The 24,692-nt window shown below is 37.9% G+C and overlaps 1 protein-coding gene across 2 annotated transcripts in view; it reads right to left on the bottom strand.

The window, feature by feature from the left end:
* Window positions 1-24,692, bottom strand: part of LOC123586780 (complement factor H-like) — a 99,706-nt gene that overhangs the window by 30,576 nt on the left and 44,438 nt on the right. For both annotated transcript variants that reach the window (XM_045456172.1, XM_045456173.1), the window contains 2 exons: window positions 15,211-15,405; window positions 14,383-14,559 (listed from right to left, as the gene is read on the bottom strand). In XM_045456172.1, coding sequence (XP_045312128.1) covers window positions 14,383-14,559; window positions 15,211-15,405 — 372 coding nt within the window. The remainder of the gene's footprint in view (window positions 1-14,382; window positions 14,560-15,210; window positions 15,406-24,692) is intronic.

The raw sequence follows: 24,692 nt of genomic DNA, 5'->3' as shown, positions 1-24,692 counted from the left end.
GAAAGTCAATTTTTTTTTTTCTGATAGAAATATAGCCACTCTATCATTCTTTGGTTGCCATTTGTATGAAAATCTTTTTCCATTCCTTCACTTTAGCTTACTGTGTCTTTATCTATCTATCTATTTATTAAATATAATTTATTGTCAAGTTAGCTAACATAGTGTATACAGTGTTCTCTTGGTTTAGGGGGTAGATTCCCGTGATTCATTGCTTACATACAACACCCAGGGCTCCACCCAACAAGTGCTCTCCTCAATGCCCATCACCCATTTTTCTCCCTCCCTTGCCACCTCCCCACCATCAACTCTCAGTTTGTTCTCTGTATTTAAGAGTCTCTTATGGGTTTGCCTCCCTCTCTGTTCAAAACTACTTTTTCTCCTTCCCTTCCCCCATGGTCTTCTGTTAAGTTTCTCGAGTTTCATATATGAGTGAAAACACATGGTATCTATCTTCCTCTGACCGAATTATTTCACTTAGCATAATACCCTCCAGTTCTATCCACATTGTTGCAAATGGCATGATTTTATTTTTTCTCATTGCTAAGTAGTATTTCATTGTATGTATAAACCACTATTCTTATCTATTCATCATTATCTAAATGTCCAGCTGATGGACATTTAGGCTCTTTCCGTGATTTGGCTATCGTTGAAAGCACTGCTATAAACATTAGGGTATACGTGCCCTTTTGCAGCACTCCTGTATCCTTTGGATACATTACTAGTAGTGCTATCATTGGGTTATAGGGAAGTTCTATTACTAATTTTTTGAGGAACCTCCACACTGTTTTGCAGAGTGGCTGTACCAGCTTGCATTCCCACTAACAGTGCAAGAGGGTTTCCGTTTTTTCCACATCCTTGCCAACATCTGTTGTTTCTTGAGTTGTTAATTTTAGCCACTCTGACCTGTGTGAGGTGGTAACCCCATGTGGTTTTGATTTGTATTTCCCTGATGATGAGTGATGTTGAACATCTTTTCATGTGTCTGTTGGCCATCTGGATGTCTCCTTTGGAAAAGTGTCTATTCATGTCTTCTGCCCATTTCTCCACTGGATTATTTATTTTTCAGGTGTTGAGTTTATAAGCTCTTTATAGATTTTGGATACTAACCCTTTATCCAATATGTCATTTGCAAATATCTTCTCCCATTCTGTCAGGTGCCTTTTAGTTTTGTTGATTATTTCCTTTGCAATGCAGAAGCTTTTTATCTTGATGAAGTCCTACTAGTTCATTTTTGCTTTTATTTACCTTGCCTTCGGAGACGTGTCAAGTAAGAAGTTGCTGTGGCTGGGGTCAAAGAGGTTGTTGCCTGTTTTCTCCTCTAGCGTTTTGATGGTCTCCTGTCTCACATTTAGGCCTTTCATCCATTTGAGTTTATTTTTGTGTAATCAGGAACACATCAGGGTTGTCCACTCTCACCGCTATTGTTTAACATAGTGTTGGAAGTCCTAGTCTTAGCAATCAGACAACAAAATGAAATAAAAGGCATGCAAATTGACAAAGAAGAAGTCAAACTTTCACTTTTTGCAGATGACATGATACTCTACATGGAAAACCTGAAAGACTCCACCAAAAAGCTGCTATTACTGACACATGAATTCAGCAAACTCACAGGATACATATCAATGTACAGAAATCAGTTGCATTTCTATATACCAATAATGAAGCAACAGAAAGAGAAATCAAGAAATCGATCCCATTTACAACTGTACCGAGAACTATAAAATAACCTAGGAAAAAACCTAACCAAAGATGTAAAAGATCTGTATGCTGAAAACTATAGAAAACTCATGAAAGAAAACTGTAGAAAACTCATGAAAGAAAGAAATGTGGAGAAGACACAAAGAAATGGAAAAATATTCCATGCTCATGGACTGGAAGAACAAATATTGTTAAAACATGAATACTACCCAAAGCAATCTGCACATTCAGTGCAATTACAATCAAAATTGCACCAGCATTCTTCTCAGAGCAAGAACAAACAATCCTAAAATTTGTATGGATCCACAAAAGACTCCGATTAGCCAAAGTAATGTTGAAAAAGAAAACAAAGCAGGCGGCATCAAAATCCTGGACTGTAGCATCTACTACAAAGTCGTAATCATCAAGACTGTATGGTATTGGCACAAAAAGAGACATTTAGGTCAATGGAATAGAATACAGAACCCAGCAATGGACCCACAAATGTATGGCCAACTAACCTTTGACAGAGCAGGAAAGAGTATCCGATAGAAAGAAGACAGTCTCTTTAGCAAATGGTGCTGGGAGAACTGGACAGCGACATGAAGAAGAATGAAACTGGACCACTTTCTTACAACATACACAAAAATAAAGCCTATTGTGTCTTTAAATTGAAAGCGAGTTCTTCATTATTTTAAGTCATTCAGGTATTTTATTTCTTTTAATAGGTAAATTTAAACAATTTATATTTAAAGAAATTATTGATAGGTGAACACTTACTATTGACATGTGGCTGTCTTCTATTTTGTAGTTGTTTTTTTAATATCTTTCTCTTTTAGTGACTTCCTTTGTTATTTGATTAAGGTTTATAGTTGTTTAGTTTGATCCTTATCTCCTTATCTTTTGTTTGTCTATTATATGTTTCCCTCCTTACTTTATTGGGAGTATAGTTGACAAAATTGTATATATATAAAGTATAAAATGAGATGACTTGGTTCACAGATACATTTGGAAATAATTGTCAAAATCAGGTTAATTAACACATTAATCACCTCACATAATTAATTTTTTTTATTAAGCTGGAATGCTTAAGATCTATTCTCAGCAAATTTCAACTACACAATACATTATTACTAACTGTAGTCACCATGCTGTACACTAAATCTCCAGGATTTTTTTTTTCTTTCAACGTTTTTTTTTTTTTGTTAATTTATTTTTGGGACAGAGAGAGACAGAGCATGAACGGGGGAGGGGCAGAGAGAGAGGGAGACACAGAATCGGAAACAGGCTCCAGGCTCCGAGCCATCAGCCCAGAGCCTGACGCGGGGCTCGAACTCACGGACCGCGAGATCGTGACCTGGCTGAAGTCGGATGCTTAACCGACTGCGCCACCCAGGCGCCCCAAGAATTTTTTTTATCTTATGAAGGCTTACACCCTTGGAACAGCATCTCCTCATTTCCCCCGTCTGCACCCACCAATGGTAACTACCATTCTACTCTCTGCCTCTATGAATTTGATGTTTTCTTTTTTGATTTCATACATTAGTTTTATCAAGAAGTATTTTCAACCTCTGGCTTATTATACTTAATATATTGTTCTCTAGGGTCAACCATTTTGTTGTGAATAGCAAGACTTTCTTTTTTCTCATGGTTGAATAATATTCCATTGTACATATCATGTCATTCATCCATCAGTGGACACTTAGGTTGTTCTGTGTGTTGGCTATTATGATAAAGCTATAATGAAATTGAGGATGCAGATATTTCTTCAAGATGCTGATTTCATTTCTTTCAGATAAATACCCAGAAATGGAATGGCTGGATCATACGGTAGTTCTTTTAACTTTTTTCATGTACTGTTTTTCCATATGCCTATAACAAATTACATTATCACCCAAAGTATACAAGTGTTCCCTTTACTCCACATTCTCACCAACACTTGTTATGTCTTGTCTTTTTGATAAAAGACATTTTACCAGGTATAAGGTAATATTTCATTGTGGTTTTCATTTTCATATGCCTGATGATTAGTGATTTTGAGTACCAATTGGCCAATTGTATGTATTCTTCAGAATAATGTCTACTGAGATCTTTGTCCATTTTTAATTGGATTGGATATTTTGCTATTAAGTTGTATAAGTTGTAGAATATATACGTATAATCTATGTAAAATACAAAGTGTGTGTGTGTGTGTGTGTGTGTGTGTGTGTATCTATATATATCTCCCTTATCAGATCTATGGCTTGCAAATATTATCTCTCATTCTTTATGTTGCCTTTTCATTTTGTTGATTTGCTGAATAGAAGCTTTTGCATGAATTTGATATAATTTATTTAAGTCTTTAATTTGTCTAAGAGTTAATTTTCATCAGTGGTTTAACATAGTGGTTTCATTTTTTGGCTTATGGATATCCAGCTTTTCCAATACCATTTACTGAAGACATTACTTTCCTCATTGTGTTTTCTTGGCTCCCTTGTCAAATTTTAATTAACTATGTATGTGTGAGTTTATTTCTGGCTCCTGACTCTGTTCCATTGATCTGCCAATAGGATATTGTTTTCATTTTTATCACTTTATAATATAGTTTGAAATCACGGAGCATGATGCCTTCAGCTTTGTTCTTCTTTCTCAAGATTGCTTTGGTTATTTGGGAGTCTTTTTGGTTCCACATAAATTTTAGGACTGTTTATTTTATTTCAATGGGAAATGTCAGTGGGATCTTGATAGGAATTGTATCAATGGATTGCTTTGGGTAGTATGCACATTTTAACAACATTAATTCTTCTAATCCATGAACACAGACTATCTTGTGATTTATTTATGTCTTCTTCAGTTTATTTCACAATTTTCTTACAGTTTTCACCATACAAATATTTTACTTCCTTGGATGGATTTATTCCTAGGTATTTTATTGTTTTTCATGCTATTGTAGATGGGATTATTTTTAAAATTTCTCTTTGTGATAATTCATTATTAGTGTACAAAAATACAACAGGTTTTGTATATTTACTGAATTCATTTATTAATTCTACATTTTTTTTTTTTTTTGGTGGAGTCTTTAGGGTTTTCTCTCTATAATATGTCATCTACAAACAGATATTTTACTTCTTTATTTTTTATTTCACTGAGGTGGTGAAAGTGTGTATCTTTGTCTTTTTCCTGATCCTTCAGGAAAAGCTTTCAGCTTTTCATTATCAAATATGATGCTAGTTATGGGCTCCTTATTTATAGTCTTTATTATGTTTGATGTACATTTCTTCAATACCTAATTGTTGAGAGTCTTCATCATAAATGGATATTGAATTATGTCAAATGCTTTTTTTGTTGGTGTCTATCTGATTATATGATTTTTATCCTATTTATTGTTAATGAGCTATATCACATTACTGATTTGTGTCTGATGAACCATCCTTAAGTCCCATAGATATACCCGACTTCATCATGGTGTATGAATCTTTTAATGTGTTGTTGAATTCACTTTGCTAACATTTTGTTGAGTATTTCAATGTTTATGATTATCAGTGATGCTGGTCTATAATTTTTTTTGTAGTGTTCTTTGGTATTAAAGTAATGCTGACCTTGTAAAGTAGTTTTGGAAGTGCCTCCTCCCTCCTTTCAAGTTTTTGGAATGGTTTGAGAAGAACTGGTATTAATTCTTCTTTAAATTACCAATGAAAACTTCTGTTCCCAGACTTTTCTTTGCAGAGATATTTTATTTTTTATTTATTTATTTATTTATTTATTTATTTATTTATTTATTTATTTAAATATCAGTTTTTTTCAATGGTTATTTATTTTTGAGACAGAGAGAGACAGAGCATGAACGGGGGAGGGGCAGAGAGAGAGGGAGACACAGAATTGGAAGCAGGCTCCAGGCTCCGAGCCATCAGCACAGAGCCCGACGCGGGGCTTGAACTCACGGACCACGAGATCGTGACCTGAGCTGAAGTCCGACGCTCAACCGACTGAGCCATCCAGGCGCCCCTGCAGAGATATTTTAAATTAATGATTCACTCTTGTTCCTTGTTACTGGTTTGGTTTGTTCAGATCTTCTATTCTTGACGATTTTGTCTTGTAAGTTTTCTATTTCCAGGGATTTATCAATTTATTTAGGTCATCCAATTTGTTGGTGTGTAAATGTTTATGGTTGTCTCTTATGAACATCTGCATTTCTGTGGCATCAGTTGAATGTCTCCGATTTCATTTCTCATGTTATTTATTTGATCTCTCTTTTTTCTTAATCAACTTAGGCTTATCAAGTTTGTTTCTGTTTTGAAAAAAATAGGTATTAATGTTGATTTTTTTGGTCTTTATTTCATATATTTTTGCTCTGATTTCTGTTATTTCCCAGCTTGTTAATTATAGGCTTGGTTGTTCTACTGTTTTTTAATACATTTTTTTTTTCATTTTATTTGAGAGAGAGAGAGAGACAGAGAGAGACAGAGAGAGAGATAGAGCATGAGTCAGGGAGGGGCAGAAGGAGAGAGAGAATCTTAAGCAGGCTCCACACTCAAGTGCAGAGCCCAATATAGAGCTCAAGCCCGTGACCCTGGGATTAAGATATGACCCCAGATCAGGAGTTGGATGCTCACCCAACTGAGCCACCCAAGTGACCTCTTGTTTTTAGTTTTTGGATGTATAAAGTTAGGTTGTATATTTGAGATCATTTCTTTTTCTTACTGTAGGCATTGATCACTATAAAGACCTCTCATAGAACTGCCTCTGTATGTGAGGTATTTATTTCTCTCTTGCTGCTTTCAAAATTATTTTTCTTTGGTTTTAGCCAGTTTTATTGTAATGTGTCTTAGAGATGATTTCCTTGGGTTGAATCTGTTTGGGGGAATTAATGAGCTTCTTGATTTTGATAGTCCGTATCTCTTCCCAGATTGATAAATTCACAGCCATTATTTCCTTAAGTAAACTTCCTGTCCCTTTCTCTCTCTTCTCCTTTTGGGACTCACATAATGCCTACAATGTCTCCTCTGATAGTCTCCCATAATTCACATAGGCTTTCTCTGGAATTCCTTCTCCTTTTTTCTCCTCTGACTACAAGACTTCAAATGACTTCTCTTCTACTTCATAGATTCTTTCTTCTGATTGGTAAGATCTGCTGTTGATACTCTTTGTTGTAGTTTTCCTTTCATTCATTATATTCTTCAGTTATAGAATTTCTGTGTGGTTCTTTTTATAATTTCTACCTCATTTTCCTGATTTCTTTGGATTTTCTTTCTGTGTCTTCTTATAGCTCACTGAGCTTCCTTAAAGCTACCGTTTTCAATTCTTTATCAGGAAAATCATAAATCTTCATTATTTAGGGTAAGTTACTGGAAAAGTGTTGTGTTTCTTTGGTGATGTCATATTTCCCTCATTTTTCATGTTTCTTAAAGTCTTGCATTGTTGCCTTTGCCTTTGAAGAAGGTCTCACTTCCTCTGGTCTTTCCTGACGTTGGCAGAGAAATACTTTCTGTCATACTTGTTAGGGATTCTGAGGCTTTTTGAAGATGTTTTTAATGGATACATTTTTCCAGTATGTCTTACTACGATTTAAGAGGGAATTTTTGGATGGTATGCCTTTTTTCAATCCTGCAGAGTTAGTCAGGGTCCTGACAGCTTTCTGTTTGATTTCCTGGAGGTAATGCTGAATGGTCAAGTACATTCTTTTTACTCTATCTGTGGAGTCAGTTTGAATTTCTAAGTATGTTCACTAGCCATTTGAAAACTCCTGCACTCACTACCTTTGGGGAATATACAAAAGGAGCTGGCCAGTGGATAGCAGGTATGCAGAATGTTGGGGGATGCCACCAGGTGAGCAAGATCTGAACCCAAGTCATCCCAGTGGCTAGTGGGTAGGCTACTGAATGTAGTCTGCAAAGTGGGTAGTAGGGTCTTTGTCCCTTGAGGAATTCTGAGCCCTGACTGTTGTGGTCCAAACTTTTCTCATTCCCTTCACTCATGAAGATCACTTCAGTATTCTGGATGTAGTTAGAAAGAAATGGGCCGTTTGGTCAGTGACCCATGCAGTTGAAGAAGCCAGATGATCACTCACACACTTTCCCCCTGTGGAGAAATTGCAGGCTGAATGGGTCTCTCTTGGCACTGAACTGTACCCCTTTCAGGGAGGAGTGACTCAGATAAGAAAAAAAATGTTCCATTCATCCTCTTCAGTGCACCCACTCTTGGATCTTTTTGCTGTCAAAGTGTGCAAAAACTTCTGCTAGATTCCCAGACTCCCACAAAAATGCTCTTTCTGTGGGTGATTGTCAAAACTGTGATCTTGGCCAGGAAGAACTGAAACTTGTGTTCTGACATCTAGCTGGTGTCACTCTAGTTTTTTCTAGATTGACTTCATGTATATATGTATTTTGTGTTTTTATTTTTGTCGACATACAGTGTTATATTATTTTCAGTGTATAATATAGTGATTCAACAATTCCATACCTCACCCAGTGCTCATAATGACATCACTATTTCACCTGTTCCCTGTGCCACCTTTCTCCCCTCTGGTAACCATCACTTTGTTCTCTATAGTTGAGTCTTTTTGTTGGTTTGTTTTGGTTTTGGTTTTTTTTTTTTGTTTGTTTGTTTGTTTGTTTTGGTTTATCTCACTCTCACATATTTCCCAATTTGTCATTTGTCTTAAATCCCACATATGACTGAAATCATATGGTATTTGTCTTTCACTGACTGACTCATTTCACTTGGCATTATACTGTCCAGCTCCATACGTATTGTTGCAAATGGCAAGATTTCATTCTTTTTCTTGGCTGAATAATAGTCTCTCTCTCTCTGTATGTATACACACACACACGCACACACACACACCACTCGTCTTTATTCATTCATCAATCAATAGATACTTGGCTACTTCCATATCTTGGTTATTGGAAAGAAAGCTGATATAAACATAGGTGTGCATATATCCCTTTGAATTAGTGTTTTTTGGTATTCTTTGGGTAAATACCCAGAAGTATGATTGCTGGATCATACAGCAAGTCTATTTTTCTTTTTGAGGAACTTCCATACCGTTTTCCAGAGTGGCTGCACCAGTTTGCATTCCCAACAGTGCAAGAGGGTACCCCTTGCTCCACATCCTCACCAACATCTGTTGTTTCTTGTGTTGTTGATTTTAGCCATTCTGTCAAGGGTGAGGTGATATCTTATTGTTGTTTTGATTGCATTTCCCTGATGATAAGTGATGATGAGTATCTCTTCATGTGCCTGTTGTCCTTTGTATGTCTTCTTTGGAGAAATGTCTGTTCATGTCTCCCATTCATTTTTTTAGTTGGATTATTTGGTTTTTGGTGTCGAGTTTTATAACTTCTTTACATATTTTGGATACTACTCTTTACCAGACATGCCATCTGTAAATAACATCTCCCATTCCACAGGTTGCCTTTCAGTTTTATTGACTGTTTCCTTTGCTGTGCAGAAGTTTTTTATTTTAATGTAGTTCTAATAATTTTTTTATTTTATTTTTATTTATTTATTCTTGCTTTTATTTTCCTTGCCTCAGGGGATCTGTCTAGAAAGTTTGTGGCTGATTTCAGAGAAGTTACTGCTTCTGCTCTCTCTCTTCCAGGACTTTTATAGTTTCAGGTCTCACATTTAGGTCTTTAATCCACTTTGAATTTATTTTTGTGTATGGTGCGACAAAGTGGTTCACTTTCATTTTGTGCATGTTGCTGTGTAGTCTTCCCAGTACCATTTGTTGAACACATTGTCTTTTTCCCACTGGATATTCGTTCCTGCTTTGTTGAAGATTAATTCAGTATATAATTATGGGTTTATTTCTGGGTTTTCTATTCAGTTCCATTTGTCCAAGTGTCTATTTTGGTGCCAGTACCTTACTGTCTTGATCACTATAGCTTTGTAATATAACTTGAAGTCTGGAATTGTGATGCTTCCAGCTTTGCTTTTCTCTTTCAAGACTGATTTGACTATTCAGGTTCTTTTGTAGTTCCATACAAACTTTAGGATTGTTTGTTCTAGGTCTGTAAAAAATGTTGGTATTTTGATGAGGATTGCATTGAATGTGTAGATTGCTTTGGGTTGTGTAGACATTTTAACAATATTTGCTCTTCTAGTCCATGAACATGGGATGTCTTTCCATTTCTTTGTGTCATCTTCCATTTCTTTTTCATCAGAGTTTTATAGTTTCAGAGTACAGATCTTTCACCTCTCTATTAGGTTTATTCTTAGGTATTTTATTATTTTTAGTGCAATAGTAAATGGGTTGTTTTCTTAATTTCTCTTTCTGCTGTTTCATTATTAATATATAGAAAGGGATCAAATTTCTATACATTGATTTTGTATCCTACAGCTTTTCTGAATTCATTCTAGTTCTAGCAGGTTTCAGTGGAATCTTTTGGGTTTTCTATATAGAATATTATGTCATCTGTAAATAGTAAAAGGTTTACCTCTTCCTTACTGATTTGGATGCCTTTTATTTCTTTTTGTTGTCTGATTGCAGTGGCTCGGACTTCCAGTACTATCTCGAATAAAAATGGTAGAGTAGACATCCTTGTCTTGTTCCTTAGGGGAGAAGCTGTTTTTCCCCTTTAAGGATGATGTTAGTTGTGTGTTTTTCATGTATGGCCTTTTTTTATGTTGAGGTATGTCCCCTCAAAACTTACTTTGTTGAGAGCTTTTATTATGAATTGATGTTATATTTTGCCAAATGCTTTTTTGGCATCTGTTGAAATGATCTTATGGTTCTTATCCTTTTTTTTTTTATTGATGTGGTTTGATTGATGTGATATATCACATTGATTAGTTTGTTAATATTGAACCATCCTTGGAGTCCAGGAAAAAATCACCGTGCGTAAGACTGATGTGGTGAATAATTTTTTACTGTTTTGTTAGATTTGGTTTGCTAGTATTTGCTAGTATGTTGCATCTATATTCATCAGAAATATTTACCTACAGTTCCCTTTTCTTGTTTCTTTATCTGGTTTTGGTATCAGGGTAGTGCTGCCTCATAGAATGAATTTGGAGTTTTCCTTCTTTTTCTATTTTTTTGGAATAGTTTAAGAAGATTGCTTCTCGGACTTCTGGCTAAGATCAAGTGTGGAATAGTTTGAGAAGAATACATATTAACTCTTCTTTAAATGTTTGGTAGAATTCACTTATGAACTCATCTGGTCTTGGACTTTTGTTTGTTGGGAGGTGTTTGATTACTGATTCCTTTTTTTTTTTTTTTTTTTTCTGTTAATTGGTCTGTTCATTTTTTTATTTGTTCCCGTTTCAGTTTTGGTAGGTTTATGTTTATAGGAATTTATCCATTTCTTCCAGATTACCGACTTTTTGGCATACAGTTTTCCATGATATTCTCGTATAATTGTTTGAATTTCAGTGGTGTTGGTTGTTATTTCTCCTCTCTTGTGATGTACTTATTTGGGTCCTTTATCTTTTCTTCTTGATAGTATGGCTAGCAGTTTATCACTTATTAATTTTTTCAAAGAACCAGTTCCTGGTTTCTTTGATCTGCTCTATTGTTTTTCTAGTTTCTATGACATTTCTTTCTTTGATTTAAAAATTTTTAAAGTTAATTCATTTTTGAGAGAGAGACAGAGTGTGAGCAGGGGAGGGGCAGAGAGAGGGAGACACAGAATCCAAAGCAGGCTCCATGCTCTGAGTTGTCAGCACAGAGCCTGACATGGAGCTTGAACTCACAAACCATGAGATCATGACCTGACTCGCAGTCAGATGCTTAACCGACAGAGCCACCCAGGCACCCCCATTTATTTCTGTTCTAATCCTTATTATTTGTTTCCTTCTGTTTTTTTTTTTTCCTTAGGTTTTGTTTGTGGTTGCTTTTCTAGCTTCTTCAGGTGTCAAGTGAAATTGTTTATTTGATTCTTTTCTTGCTTCTTGAAGCAGACCTGTATTGCTACAAACTTCCCTCTTAGAACCAGTTTGGCTGCATCCCAAAGGTTTTTAATTGTGGTGTTTTCATTTTCACTTGTTTCCATGTGGTTTTTTGAATTTTATTTTCCGGTTGACCCATTCATTGTTTATTAGCATGTTACTTCACTTTCATATATTTATGCTCTTTTCAGACTTTTTCTTGTGGTTGACTTCTAGTTACATAGTAGTGTGTTCAGAAAAGATGCATGGTATCACTTTGACCTTTTTGAATTTGTTGGGGCTTGTTTTATGTCCTAATATGTGTCCTATTCTGGAGAATATTCCACATACACTTGAAAAGCATGTGTATTCTGCTGTTTTAGGATGCAGTGTTCTCAAAATATCTGTTAAATCCATCTGTTCCAGTGTGTCATTCAGAGCTGTTGTTTCCTTGTTGATTATCTGTTTAAATGATCTTGTCCATTTATGTAACTGAAGTGTGAAAATCCCCTACTATCATTTATTATGAATGTTTAGTTCTTTTCTATTTGTTATTAACTTTTATGTATAGGGGAGCTTACATGTTGGGTGCATAAACATTTACAATCGTTATATCTTTTTGTTGGATTGTCCCCTTTATTATTTCAGCTTCTGCTGAAAAATGCCCTAGGAGCCTTATGGGTTTTCCCTTGTATGGGACTTTTTTTTTTTTTTTTTTTTTTTTTTTTTTTGTCTTGCTGCTTTAAATTTTTTTTTTCTATACCCCTATGTTTTGCCAATCTAATTACAATATATATGTTTCTGCGGGTTAGCTTTTGTTTATTTTCTTGGGGGTTCCCTGTGCCTCCTGGATATGGATATCTGTTTCCTCCCCCCCAGATTAGGGAAGTTTTCTGCTATTAATTCTTCAAATAAATTTTCTGTCCCTTTTTTTTCTTTCTTTTTCTTCTGGGACTCCTCTACAATGAATGTTGTTATGCTTGATGGAGTCATGGAGTTCCATAAATCTATTCTCTTTTTGCATAATTCTTTTCTTTCTTTTGTTCAGCTTGATAACTTTCTGTTGCTTTGTCTTCTAGGCCATTATGTTGTTCCTCTCCTTCTTCCAGCCTGCTGTTCATGCCACCAAGTGTGTTTCTGATTTTGTTTATTGAGCCCTTAATCTCTGCTGTGTTATTCCTTATCTCTGTATTAAGGGTTTCACCCATGTCTTGGATTTTTTTTCTTAAGCCCAGTATCTTTAGATTTGTTACATTAAATTCTCTATTAGGTATTTTACTAATATCTGTTTCACTTAGATCCATGGCTGTGGCATTGCACTGTTCTTGCATTTGGGACAATTTCTTCTGTTTTCTCATTTTTCTAAGTTTCTTGGCTTACTTTTCTGTGTTAAAAAAGTCAGCTACTTCTGTTCCTGAGGGTAATGGCCTTATGAAAAAGAGGTTCTGTCATGCCCTGAGGTGTTGTGACCCCATTTCCCCAGGGTCTGGCACTTCAGGGAGTGTCTCCAATGTATGCTATGTGCACACTGCTGTTGTGTCCTGACTGCTTTATCTTTCCGGTCACTCATCTGCAGAGGCTCTCTTTGCCTGTTGTGGGCAGTGTTTGGTTCCTTGCCTGAATGTGGTAAGTTTTAACTTGGTGTATTCTGGTCTGCTTGTGAAATGAGACTTCTCAACATTGCTGCTGGAATCCAGCCCCACGTCCCTGCCCCCTGCCAAAAACAAACAAACAAAACAAACAAACAAACAAACAAACAAACAAACAAACAAACAAAAAACCTCCCAAGTTGGGAGATGCAGTTTGGGCTGGGATTTGATCTGGTCTTTTGTGGTTGGGGGCTGCCTGCTCTGGGACTGAGGCAAGTGTGACCGGGAAGGGTGGTTCCACCAGAGCATAGGGACATAGGGCTTGGTGTAAGCAAGTAAGATAGCAAGTGTGAGCCCTGTGCTGGTTCCCACAGTTGACCCTGTGTTAATGTTGAAGGGCGGGAGAGGGAAATGGCACCTGCCAGCTCCTTTGTTTCCAGAGGGGTCTCTGTGAATGCTCCCTTTCTGCAACATGCTCCAGGATGAGCAAATAACCTCCCCACTGTGTGCTCCAAGTGCTCATCAGATTGCTGTTTCCATGCTGTATGTCCACAGGCTCTTTGCTTGCCTTATCTCCAAGAGCAGTCCCAATGCCCTTTGATCTCTTCCAGACCCAAGCACACTGACCTTTCAAACCCCAGGCTTTAAGCCTCACTGGTTGCAGGAACTCACAAAATTTGTCCCCTCTCCCTTTCCAAGCTAATTTCTATGGGGATTTGTTTTTCCTGTGTGTTCCTCTGTGTGTCAGTCTGTCTTTCACCCTCTCTGTGACCACTACTCCCTTACCACCTCAGTGGCCACAGTCCATTTCTTCTCAGTTTGGGAGAGAAACCTGCATCTCTGTACATCTTACTTCTTCAATGTGGCCTGTTCTGTACCTTTAATTGTGGAATCTGTTCTGCCAGTCTTCAGGTCAATCTCGGGGGTATTTAGGATGATTTGATAGTTATCCTTATGGGATGAGGCAAGCCTAGGATCCCCCTACTCCGTCATATCTTCCTCCTTCCATTGCTGGTGTCACCCTATTAATACAGGTTACTTCTTTGTAGTTTCATTACTGTTTTCTTGACTAACGCCTATCATTAGACATTTATTTTGCTATATATATGTATCAAAAATGTGTATATCCACTCACACACTCTTGGAAAAAATAAAACTAAGTAGACTCATTGGTGGAAATAAGAAAGTTGATATAAATATTTTGTCACAGTTAATATAGATGAGGGTTAGAAAACCATAAATATACTGAGATCTGAGACCATTTACTTACTGAGAAGAATGCACTCGGGAGGAGGGAACCAGCCACCCTCTGTACAGGTCATCACGGTCTGCTCGTTTTGAAGACTGTAGCCAGCATGGCAGTTAACTCTTACAGATTCACCTTGTACGTATTTTACTCCTTGTTTTGGGTTATCTCCATTTTTCAAATGATTAAAAATGCATTGTCCTAAAAATCATAAAAATAATAAACAAAAAATTTTTAAACCCATAAATTCAGTGAAAATAGCAAATTAAAAATTATTTGTAGGGGCGCCTGGGTGGCTCAGTCGGTTGGGCGGCCGACTTCAGCTCAGGTCACGATCTCGCGGTCCGTGAGTTCGAGCCCCGCGTCGGGCTCTGGGCTGATGGCTCAGAGCCTGGAGCCTGCTTCCGATTCTGTGTCTCCCTCTCTCTCTGCCCCTCCCCCGTTCATGCTCTGTCTCTCTCTGTCTCAAAAATAAATAAACATTAAAAAAAAAATTAAAAAAAAATTATTTGTACAATATTTAAACTATAATGCATAAGTATCCAAAAATAAAGCTAATACCAAATGTTGAAAAAGAAAAAAATCAATAGTCAATACTATTTACTTTCAGTATTTATAATTAAGGTATGGGTAAATGATATAGGTATTTTCAAAAAACCTCTAACTTTATCTCTAATAAGATTTTAGGAAGAGCTCCTCATAAAAGGAAAACCTCATGTTGGTATTTTTGCTCATAAAATTCATCCCTTGGCCTTCTTTTTGTCATAGTAGTCTTAATTGTACTCACTTACATGTCTGCTCCCTCCAGGACGTGAACTATTTATACATATACAATTATAACAGTTGACTTACTGCGGCATGGTACTTCTGGTGACCATCCTTCTTTTGTGCAATGAATATATTCCCAGGGCTCTTGTGAAGCAGTCACAAAATTGGTCTCACAGGAATACCAATATTTTTTTCCTACACGTACTGGAAAGTCTCGTCTATAGATAATTTCATAGTACAGACTACCATGTTTTATTTGTGGAAAATCACAACGATTCCCTTGGAAGAAAAACAAAACCAACAAAACCATTATAAATAATGTTTTACCTTAATAAAAAATCAAATCGAAAATGAATTGTTTCATGGGTGAATTCTATCCTCTTATTAGCATTATTTCATTAATTGCATCAGGTTTTCTAGGACAAGAAAAGTTATAAATTTCAGATTTTTTCCACCACATTTTTGAAGCTTTCAATATTGAGATCAAGTGTTCATTTAGTCTTATTCCTTTTAAGTTATCTTCTAGTATTTTTCTCCACTGCTTTTTGAAGAGTTAGATTCTTTTCCCATTATCCTTGGATGAATTTCATCATGATACATAAATATGAGTGTCGTTTAACAATCGTTCTATCTTGGGCAAACTTCAGTGTTTGGATTTGCAGGAATTAAGTTTTAAAGAACTTAAATACATTGCTGTAAAATTGTAAAGGAGAGATTTGAACCCTGGTGGTCTGCTTTCAGAACAACTTTGGTTATCCACCTATTAGGTGTTTCAAAGTGTATCAATTAGGAGTTAAGATGGTGGAGAAGTAGAGGGACAAAGATTTCCCTCGTCCCTCAAACAGCTGTATTGAGGTCAGAACACCTGGAACACCCAGGAAATCTATCTGCAGAGTGACAGAAAAATCTGCACAGGTGGAGGGAGAGAGCTTGACGGGACAGAGGTGTGTCTATGCGAATTGGGGGAGATAAAACATTATGGGCCCGGAGGGAAGGGTTCCCCCTCTGTGGAGAGACAAAAAGGAGAGAGAGAAACTGTGGATTGTGGTATTGTGTTAGGACAAGAGGAAAACCTCTCCAGACCACGGACTAGAAATGAGAAATCTAGGGAGATTGCTAGTGTACTTTGTGAACAGCCTTAGGAGCTGAAGACTGCAGTTTTCAAAAGTGTGTGCCATCCCATGGAAGAAATCTGCTTCCACGTGCATGCACTTGTGGGGAGGGGAGCCAGCCCCAGTGTACTATCCCATCTCAGGGGCACAGTGGGGAGAATAGTCCCCTCCCTTGAGTACTGTGGAAGAGTGTATATTGCCTCCCCACGGTTAAAAGACCCTGCATGTGCCTGCCATACGGGCAGGGTGGGGCAGCACTATCCTAGAACTGGTACTGGGTCCTTTAAGACACCAGGTTTTGAATCCCAGCCTAGCACCTAAGAGGCATGGGGGAACTGTGGGACAGGGCAAGCCACCTGCCTGAGCTACGTTGTGAGGGCTGCCTAAACAGCATGGTTTAAGACACCCAGTCCGGGGAGGAGAGATTTGGGTGTTGCCATTTTTCTCCCCATCACCAGCATGGTGAGGCTTCAGGGAATAGAATAGTGGCCCCCTGTGGAGGCCGACCCGCTTACACAAAATCTCACCCCTCAGTGGATGGCAACTACTTATCTAATGGCTTGGGACTGATACCGGGTGAACCAGAGGGCCTCTCCTCCAGACCAGCACAGTCACCTGTCCCACATACAAACAGACAACTATCCTGTGGTATTATATATTACTGTGTTGCCATTTTCTTTTCTTTTTTTTTTCCTTCTCTACTCTTTTCTATATTTTTCTTTCTACCTCTTCATTTTTTACTCTGGAATCAGGCTTAAACTTTCTGATTTGATTTTTGGTCAATATATAAACATATATAACACGTGTTTTATACATATAAAAATATATTTATGTTACATATTAATAAATTAATAATAAATAATAATAAATTAACAATATAATAATAAATAATAAATACAAATTATATATATTATAAAAAATATATATTATATATATGTATTTTTTCTTTTTTTGCTTTCTCTGTTTCTGTGTCTGTTTAATCAGGCATTTTATTCTATTTTTTTTACACTTTTTCTATATCTCCATCTTTATTTTCCTTTTGCTCTCACTGGATTAACCCTTATAGATTTCTTTGATTTGTCTAACAATGGTCTAAACATTCTACCAGTATGACTAAGGAGAAGCTTTGTAGAAGACAGACGAGTGGGGTAGAGCAGCCAAAGACGCAACAATAGAGTGCACGCAACACACTCTAAAAACACTTCCTGAAAGGCCAGGCCCTGGGCCAGTGTATGACCCCTTTTTAATATAGTAGTTCTTGTTGGTGCAGGACAGATAACAAACCATTAAAACACACAAGAGACACAAACCTGGCAAAAGTGATGACACAGAATTCTCCTGAAAAGAAATTCCAGGAAGACAACCAGAGAATTGCTCAAACCAGATATAAACAATACATCTGAACAAGAATTTAGAACACCAGTCATACAACTAATAGCTGGGCTTGAAAAAACAGCAGAGAATCTATTGCTGCAGGGATTAAAGACCTAAGAAATAGACACAATGATTTAAGAAATGCTACAAATGAGATATGGAAAGGAAATTACTAGACCACAAAGGGCAATAAGAGACCTAAGTGAGTCAATGAAACAAAATAATATCTATATCATAGGAGTTCTAGAAGAAGAAATGAGAGAAAAAGGGCAGAAATTTTATTTGAACAAATCACAGCTGAGAACTTCCCTAATCTGGACAAGGAAACAGGCATCCAGGTCCAAGAGGCACAGAGAACTCCCTTCAAAGTCAACAAAAACAGGTCAACACCAAGACATATCATAGTGAAACTGGCAAAATACAAAGACAAAAAGAGAATTCTGAACACCTCTAGGGACAAATGGGCCTCAACCTAAAAGGGTAGGCACATAAGAGTAATAGACACACACACACTACCAAAACTCAAAAGGGAAGAAATAGAAAATTTGAACAAACCATAAGCAGAGAAGATATTGACTCAGTAATCAAAAATCGCCCAACAAATAAGAGTCCTAGGGCAGATGGCTTCCCAGGAGAAGTCTACCAGACACTTAAATACCTATTCTTCTCAAGCTGTTCCAAAAAATAAAATGAAAGAAAAGCTTTCAGGATCATTATACGAAGCCAGCATTACTTTGATTTCCAAAACTGACAAGAACCCACTAAAAAGGAGAATTACAGGCCAATATCTGATGAACATGGTACTGATCATGGTACTGATGGACATGGGTACAAAAATTCTCAACAAGACACTAGCAAACCAAATTTAACAGTATATTAAAAGAATCATTCAACATGATCAAGTGGGATTCATCCTAGGCTGCAGGGCTGGTTCAATTTTTGCAATTCAATCAACTTGATATATTACCTTAAAAGAAGAAGGATAAGAACCATATGATCCCGTCAATAGATGCAGAAAAAGCATTTTCTTAATAAAAACCTTCAAGGAAGTTGGGATAGAAGGAACATACCCTAACGTCATAAAAGCCATACATGAAATGCCCACAGTAAATATCATCCTCAATGGGGAAAAACAGAGAGCTTTCCCCTGGAGATCAAGAATACGCCAGGGATGTCCACTCTCACCACTGTTGTTTAACATAGTGTTGGAATCGCTAGCCTCAGCAATCAGACAACAAAATGAAATAAAAGGGATTCAAATTGGCAGAGAAGTGAAACGTTCACTCTTCGTGGATGACATGATAGTCTACAAGCAAAACCCACAAGACCCCACCAAAAAAATGCTAGAGCTGATACATGAATTCAGCACAATCACAGGATACAAAATTAATGTACAGAAATTGGTTGCATTCTATATACCAATAATGAAGCAAGAGAAAGAGATGTCAAGGAATTGAACCCATTCACAAACGCAACAAGAACGATAAAATACCTAGGAATAAACCTAACCAAAGAGGTAAAAGATCTGTACACTGAAAACAAAACAAAACAAAACAAAACAAAACAAAACAACCAGAAAGCTTATGAAAGAAATTGAAGAAGACACATTGAAATGGAAAAACACTCCACGCTCAGGAATCAGAAGAACAAATATTGTTAAAATTTGATACTACCCAAAGCAATCTACACATTCTAGCAATTTTAATCAAAATAGCACCAGCACTCTCCAGAGAGCTAGAACAAACAATCCTAAAATTTGTATGGAACCACAAAACATCCTGAATAGCCAAAGAAATGTTGAAAAAGAAAACTAAAACTGGAGGCATCACAATCCCGGACTTTAGCTTGTATTACAAAGCTGTCATCATCAAGACAATATGGTGTTGGCACAAAAACAGACACATAGACTAATGGCATAGAATAGAGAACCGAGAAATGGACCCACACATATATGGCTAATTAATCTTCAAAAAAGCAGGGAAGAGTATCCAATGGAAAGAAGACAGTCTCTTTAGGAAAACGAATTAGGAAAAGTGGATAGCAACATGCAGAGGTATGAAACTGGACCAGTTTCTTAAACCATACACAAAAATAAACTAAAAATGGATGAAAATCCTAAATGTGAGATAGGAAACCATCAAAATCCTGCAAGAGAAAACAAGCAGGAGCCTTTTTTACTTTGGCCGCAGCAACTTCTTACTTGACATGTCTCAAAAGACAAGGAAATAAAAGCAAAATGAACTATTGGGACCTCATCAAGATAAAAAGCTTCTGCACAGCAAGGGAAACAATCAATAAAACTAAAAGGCAACCAACGGAAAGGGGGAAGGTATTTCCAAATGGCATACCAGATAAAGTGTTAGAATCAAAAACCTATAAAGACTTACCAAACTGAACATCTGAAACACAAAAAAAGGGCAGAAAAAATGAATAGATACTTTTCCAAAGAAGACATCCAAATGGCAAATAAACACATGAAAAGATGTCCAACATTGCTCATCATCAGGGAAATACAAATCAAAACCACATTGAGATACCACCTCCCACCAGAGTGTCTAAAATTAACAACTCAGGAAACAACGGATGTTGGCAAGGATGTGGAGAAAAGGTAACCCTCTTGCACTACTGGTGGGAATGCAAACTGGTGAAGCTGCTCTGGAAACAGTGTGGAGATTCCTCAAAAAATTAAAAATAGGTTGGGGCGCCTGGGTGGCGCAGTCGGTTAAGCGTCCGACTTCAGCCAGGTCACGATCTCGCAGTCCGTGAGTTCGAGCCCCATGTCGGGCTCTGGGCTGATGGCTCAGAGCCTGGAGCCTGTTTCCGATTCTGTGTCTCCCTCTCTCTCTGCCCCTCCCCCGTTCATGCTCTGTCTCTCTCTGTCCCAAAAATAAATAAACGTTGAAAAAAAAATTAAAAAAAAAATTAAAAATAGAATTACCTTACGACCCAGCAATAGCACTACTAGGAATTTATCCAAAGGAAACAGGAGGGCTGTTTTGAAGGGGCACAAGCACCCCAATGTTTATAGCAGCACTATCAACAATAGCCAAATTATGGCAAGAGGCCAAATGTCCATCAACTGCTTCTTTATCCAAAGAAGATGTGGTATATTTATATATATTGAAATACTATTTGGGGATGAAAAAGAATGAAATCTTGCCATTTCCAACAATGTGGATGGAAGTGGAAAGTATTATGCTAAGTGCAATAACTCAGTAAGAGAAAGACAAATATTATATGATTTCACTCACATGGGGAATTTGAGAAACTTTTCAGGTGACCATAGGGGAACGGAAGGAAAAAAAAATACAAACAGAAAGGGAGGCAAATTCTAAGAGGCTCTTAAATAGAACAAACTGAGCGTTGATGGCGGTGGGGGGTTGGGAAGATGGGGAAAATGGGTGATGGGCATTGAGGAGGGCACTTGTCAGGATGAATATGTAAGTGATGAATCAAGGGAATCTACTCCTGAAGCCAAGACTACTCTGTATGTTAGCTGACTTGCCAATAAAAAAAAAAAAAAAAAAAAAAAAAAAAAAGGATATTAATTAAAGCAAACACTCCACTGAGATTTTTTTTTCAAAAGTTATACAAAGGGGGTAAAATTAAAGTAGGTATTATTATTATTATGACAGGCTTGAATCTCTTTGCTGTTTTCTTTCATCTGGGTACACTTAAATATGTTTTATGCTTTTAGAAGGTCATCTCTGAAGCAAATATAGTATTTCATATATGGTCTGAGCAGCACTGGGATGGGCAAAATTTAGAACAGCCTCATTCTACCTTGGATTTCTATCAATACAGGGTGTGGTCTCATTAACAGTAGTGGTGGTTCTGTCATAGTTTTGACTCAAACTGATCTCAAAATTGATTAAAATATTCACCAATTTTTAAAACTCTTTCTAATCTGTCTGTACTTGTACATCTGATTCCTTTGACCTAAACCCAGGATCACTACTAAATGTCACGTTATTAGATTCAGCCTAGCACAGAGAATCCTTTTTGAATGATGAATCTGTGCTAATGCAGATTCACTGTCATGACCCCCTAAACAATTCTACTTGTGAATTTGTACTGTGTTTCCCCTAAATCATTAAACTATCTGATAACACAAAGGAGTAATGAAATAGGCTTGAGAACAAAGTCCTGAATCTGATACTCGGGTAAGTTTACTTAACGAAATTTCTCAAACTATCTCATAAACCATCTAACTGGTCAATTTCCCCATCTTGTCCACAAGAACTTCATAAGGCCCCTTCTGGAATAAACTTGGTGAGATCCAGATCCAGCTGGGCTGATCTACCATTTCCATAACCCACCATAAACACAATTAAATATTTTCCTTATGGAAGTGGTTCAAGATGGAGATGTAGGAGATCCTGAACACACCCCTTCCCTTGGACACACTGAATCTACAGTTATATACACAATAATTTTGTCTGAAAAAAAAAAAAAAAGAAACCCTCTAAAAACTAGCTGAGTGATTCCTACACACTGGGCAAATGAGAAAAAGCTCACATCAAAGTGGATAGAAGAAACAGATACAATCTGACCCTAAATCTCTTCCCCAGCATGATGAGCCACAATTGGGAGGGAATTCAAAACTCTAAGCTTCTCCCTGAGGAGTGAAGTGTCTGAGCCTTACATCTGGTACCCCAATTTTAATATCTACATCTGACAGACAAGCCCCCAAAGCATCTAGCTTTGAAAGCCAACAGGGCTTGTGTCCACAAGACCCACAAGCTACGGCTAAGTGAGAAACAGTTCTTAAAGGGTCCACAGTCATGGACTCACCCACCCCAGGGTCCAGGATGGAGGAAGCCACCTGAAAAGTGTCCAGACTTTCTGTGAAAGAGACTTATTTGCCTATTTAAAAGCTCTGGCCTGAGGGGCAAGCATTTAATTTAAAACACATCTAGGGGCTTACTAAAACTCTCCTCAAAGATAGACTCCAGCAGGCACCATCTTTATACTCTCCCTTGCCTCTTTTCAGCTCACTGGTATCTCTAGGAAACGAGCTTATGTTCTCCTCAGACACCCTCTGAGTTTTACAGCTGCCACCCAGGAGATACCGCTAAATCATATGGCTATGGTGGCTAGTGGGTCCTACAGGACTGTAACAAATAAAGACTTATTAACAGGCCACCACTCTCAGGGCACAGGAGAGCACCACAGACTGAAGCACCTATCTTTTTCTGTTAAAGTCCTATGAGATTAATCTTTTTTGCTGAGGCCTAAGGGGCAGACTTCTAATTAAACAGACAACTGAGGGCCAACCATAATCCTCTATAGGGAACTTGGAGGATAGGCACTATCTTCAGGTCCTCCTTCTGCTGTACTGCAGGGCACTGGTAACTCCTAGAGGGAAATCTGGACAAAGATTTGGTGCCCTTTCTACCTCTGTTGCATTGGATTATGTGGCAGCCACCCAGGGGTCATTCCTTGATCTGATGGCCAGGGGGGGGTTGTATTCACGGGCCCCATGCGATTGTAAGAAATGCAGAGACAGTTCAGGGCTAGCAACCACACCAAAGGCACACTGTAGCTACAGACTGAACTATAATCTCAATATTTCTACGAAATGCCTGTTGGCCTTTCCTGGAGTTTGGGCTTGAGGAGCAGACTTCTGGTTTGGCACACATCTAGGGTCCTACTTAGGTGTTCTCTGGGGACAGAAGCCACTGGAGGCCATCTTTGTGATATTCCTCTGCTTCCCTCTAGGTCAAAGGTATCTCTAGGAATGGAGCTTATACTTTTCTATGGCACCCTGGCTTCTGTGTCAGCCAGCCAGAGTTTACCTCTAGACTGCCTGGCTCTGGTGACCAGCTGTGCTTATGATTGTGGGTCCCACAGGACTGTCACAAATGGAGAAAGTTCTCAACCAGATACCACCCAGTGCACAGAAGAGAGGTAGGAGACTAAAGAATATATGTTTTATGTGAAAGAGGCCTATTAGCCTATCTTCATAGGTGAGGCCTGAGAAACAGGCTTTTCACTAAACAGACAACTAAGGGCCAACCGTAATCCTCTCCAGAGACCTCCAGAGACCACAGTTATGTTTTTGCTGCATTCCAGAGTGTTGGTATCTCCTAGAAGGGTGCTTATACACACATCTGGTGCCCAGTTTTTGCATCTGGTGCCCTGGGCTTTGTGATAGATGTCCAGGTGTTGCCCCTTGATCTCCTGCCTCGGTGGCCACCAGGGCTTGTGTTCATGAATTCAAAGAGATGATGGCAGATAAAAGAAACAGTTCTGAACTGGCTATCACTCCATTGCTCAGTTCAGAAGGAGCGGACATCTCCCAGTCTTCCCTTGAAAGGGGTATATTCCATTGTGTATATAAACCACAATTTTTTATCCATTCACCAGTTGATGGACATTTAGGCTCTTTCCATAATTTGGCTATTGTTGAGAGTGCTGCTATAAACATTGGGGTACAAGTGCCCCTATGCATCAGTACTCCATATGGTTTCACTCTTATGTGGATCCTGAGAAACTTAACAGAAACCCATGGGGGAGGGGAAGGAAAAAAAATAAAGTAAAAAAGAGGTTAGAGTGGGAGACAGCCAAAGCATAAGAGACTGTTAAAAACTGAGAACAAACTGAGGGTTGATGGGGGGTGGGAGGGAGGGGAGGGTGGGTGATGGGTATTGAGGAGGGCACCTTTTGGGATGAGCACTGGGTGTTGTATGGAAACCAATTTGACAATAAATTGCATATATTAAAAAAAAAAAAAAAAAAAAGAAAGGGGTATATTTGCATACTTTAACCTTTGCTGCCTGAGGGCCTGGCTTCCAATCAGCCTGAATCTAGGTGCTGACTGAGACCCTTCCTTCTGGGACACTGTCAGGTCTTGACAAACTCTCAACTACTGGGAGCCACTAAAAATAACACTGGCTAATTATACAATCACAAGACTTGAGAGACATCCACGAACTAGGCTAGGGTTCAACAATAATGATTATCTCCAAGTGACCCCATTCCTTCAAGACTAGCAGAGGTGGCTATTTTTCTAATGCACAGAAGCCAACAACAGAGAATCAAGGAAAATTAAGAAAAAGAGGAATACGTTAAAACTGA

Source organism: Leopardus geoffroyi, chromosome C3 (genome assembly GCF_018350155.1).
Source record: "Leopardus geoffroyi isolate Oge1 chromosome C3, O.geoffroyi_Oge1_pat1.0, whole genome shotgun sequence".
NCBI lineage: Eukaryota > Metazoa > Chordata > Mammalia > Carnivora > Felidae > Leopardus > Leopardus geoffroyi.
The sequence above is the reverse complement of the archived record's forward strand: the minus strand, read 5'-3'. Positions and strand labels throughout refer to the sequence as shown.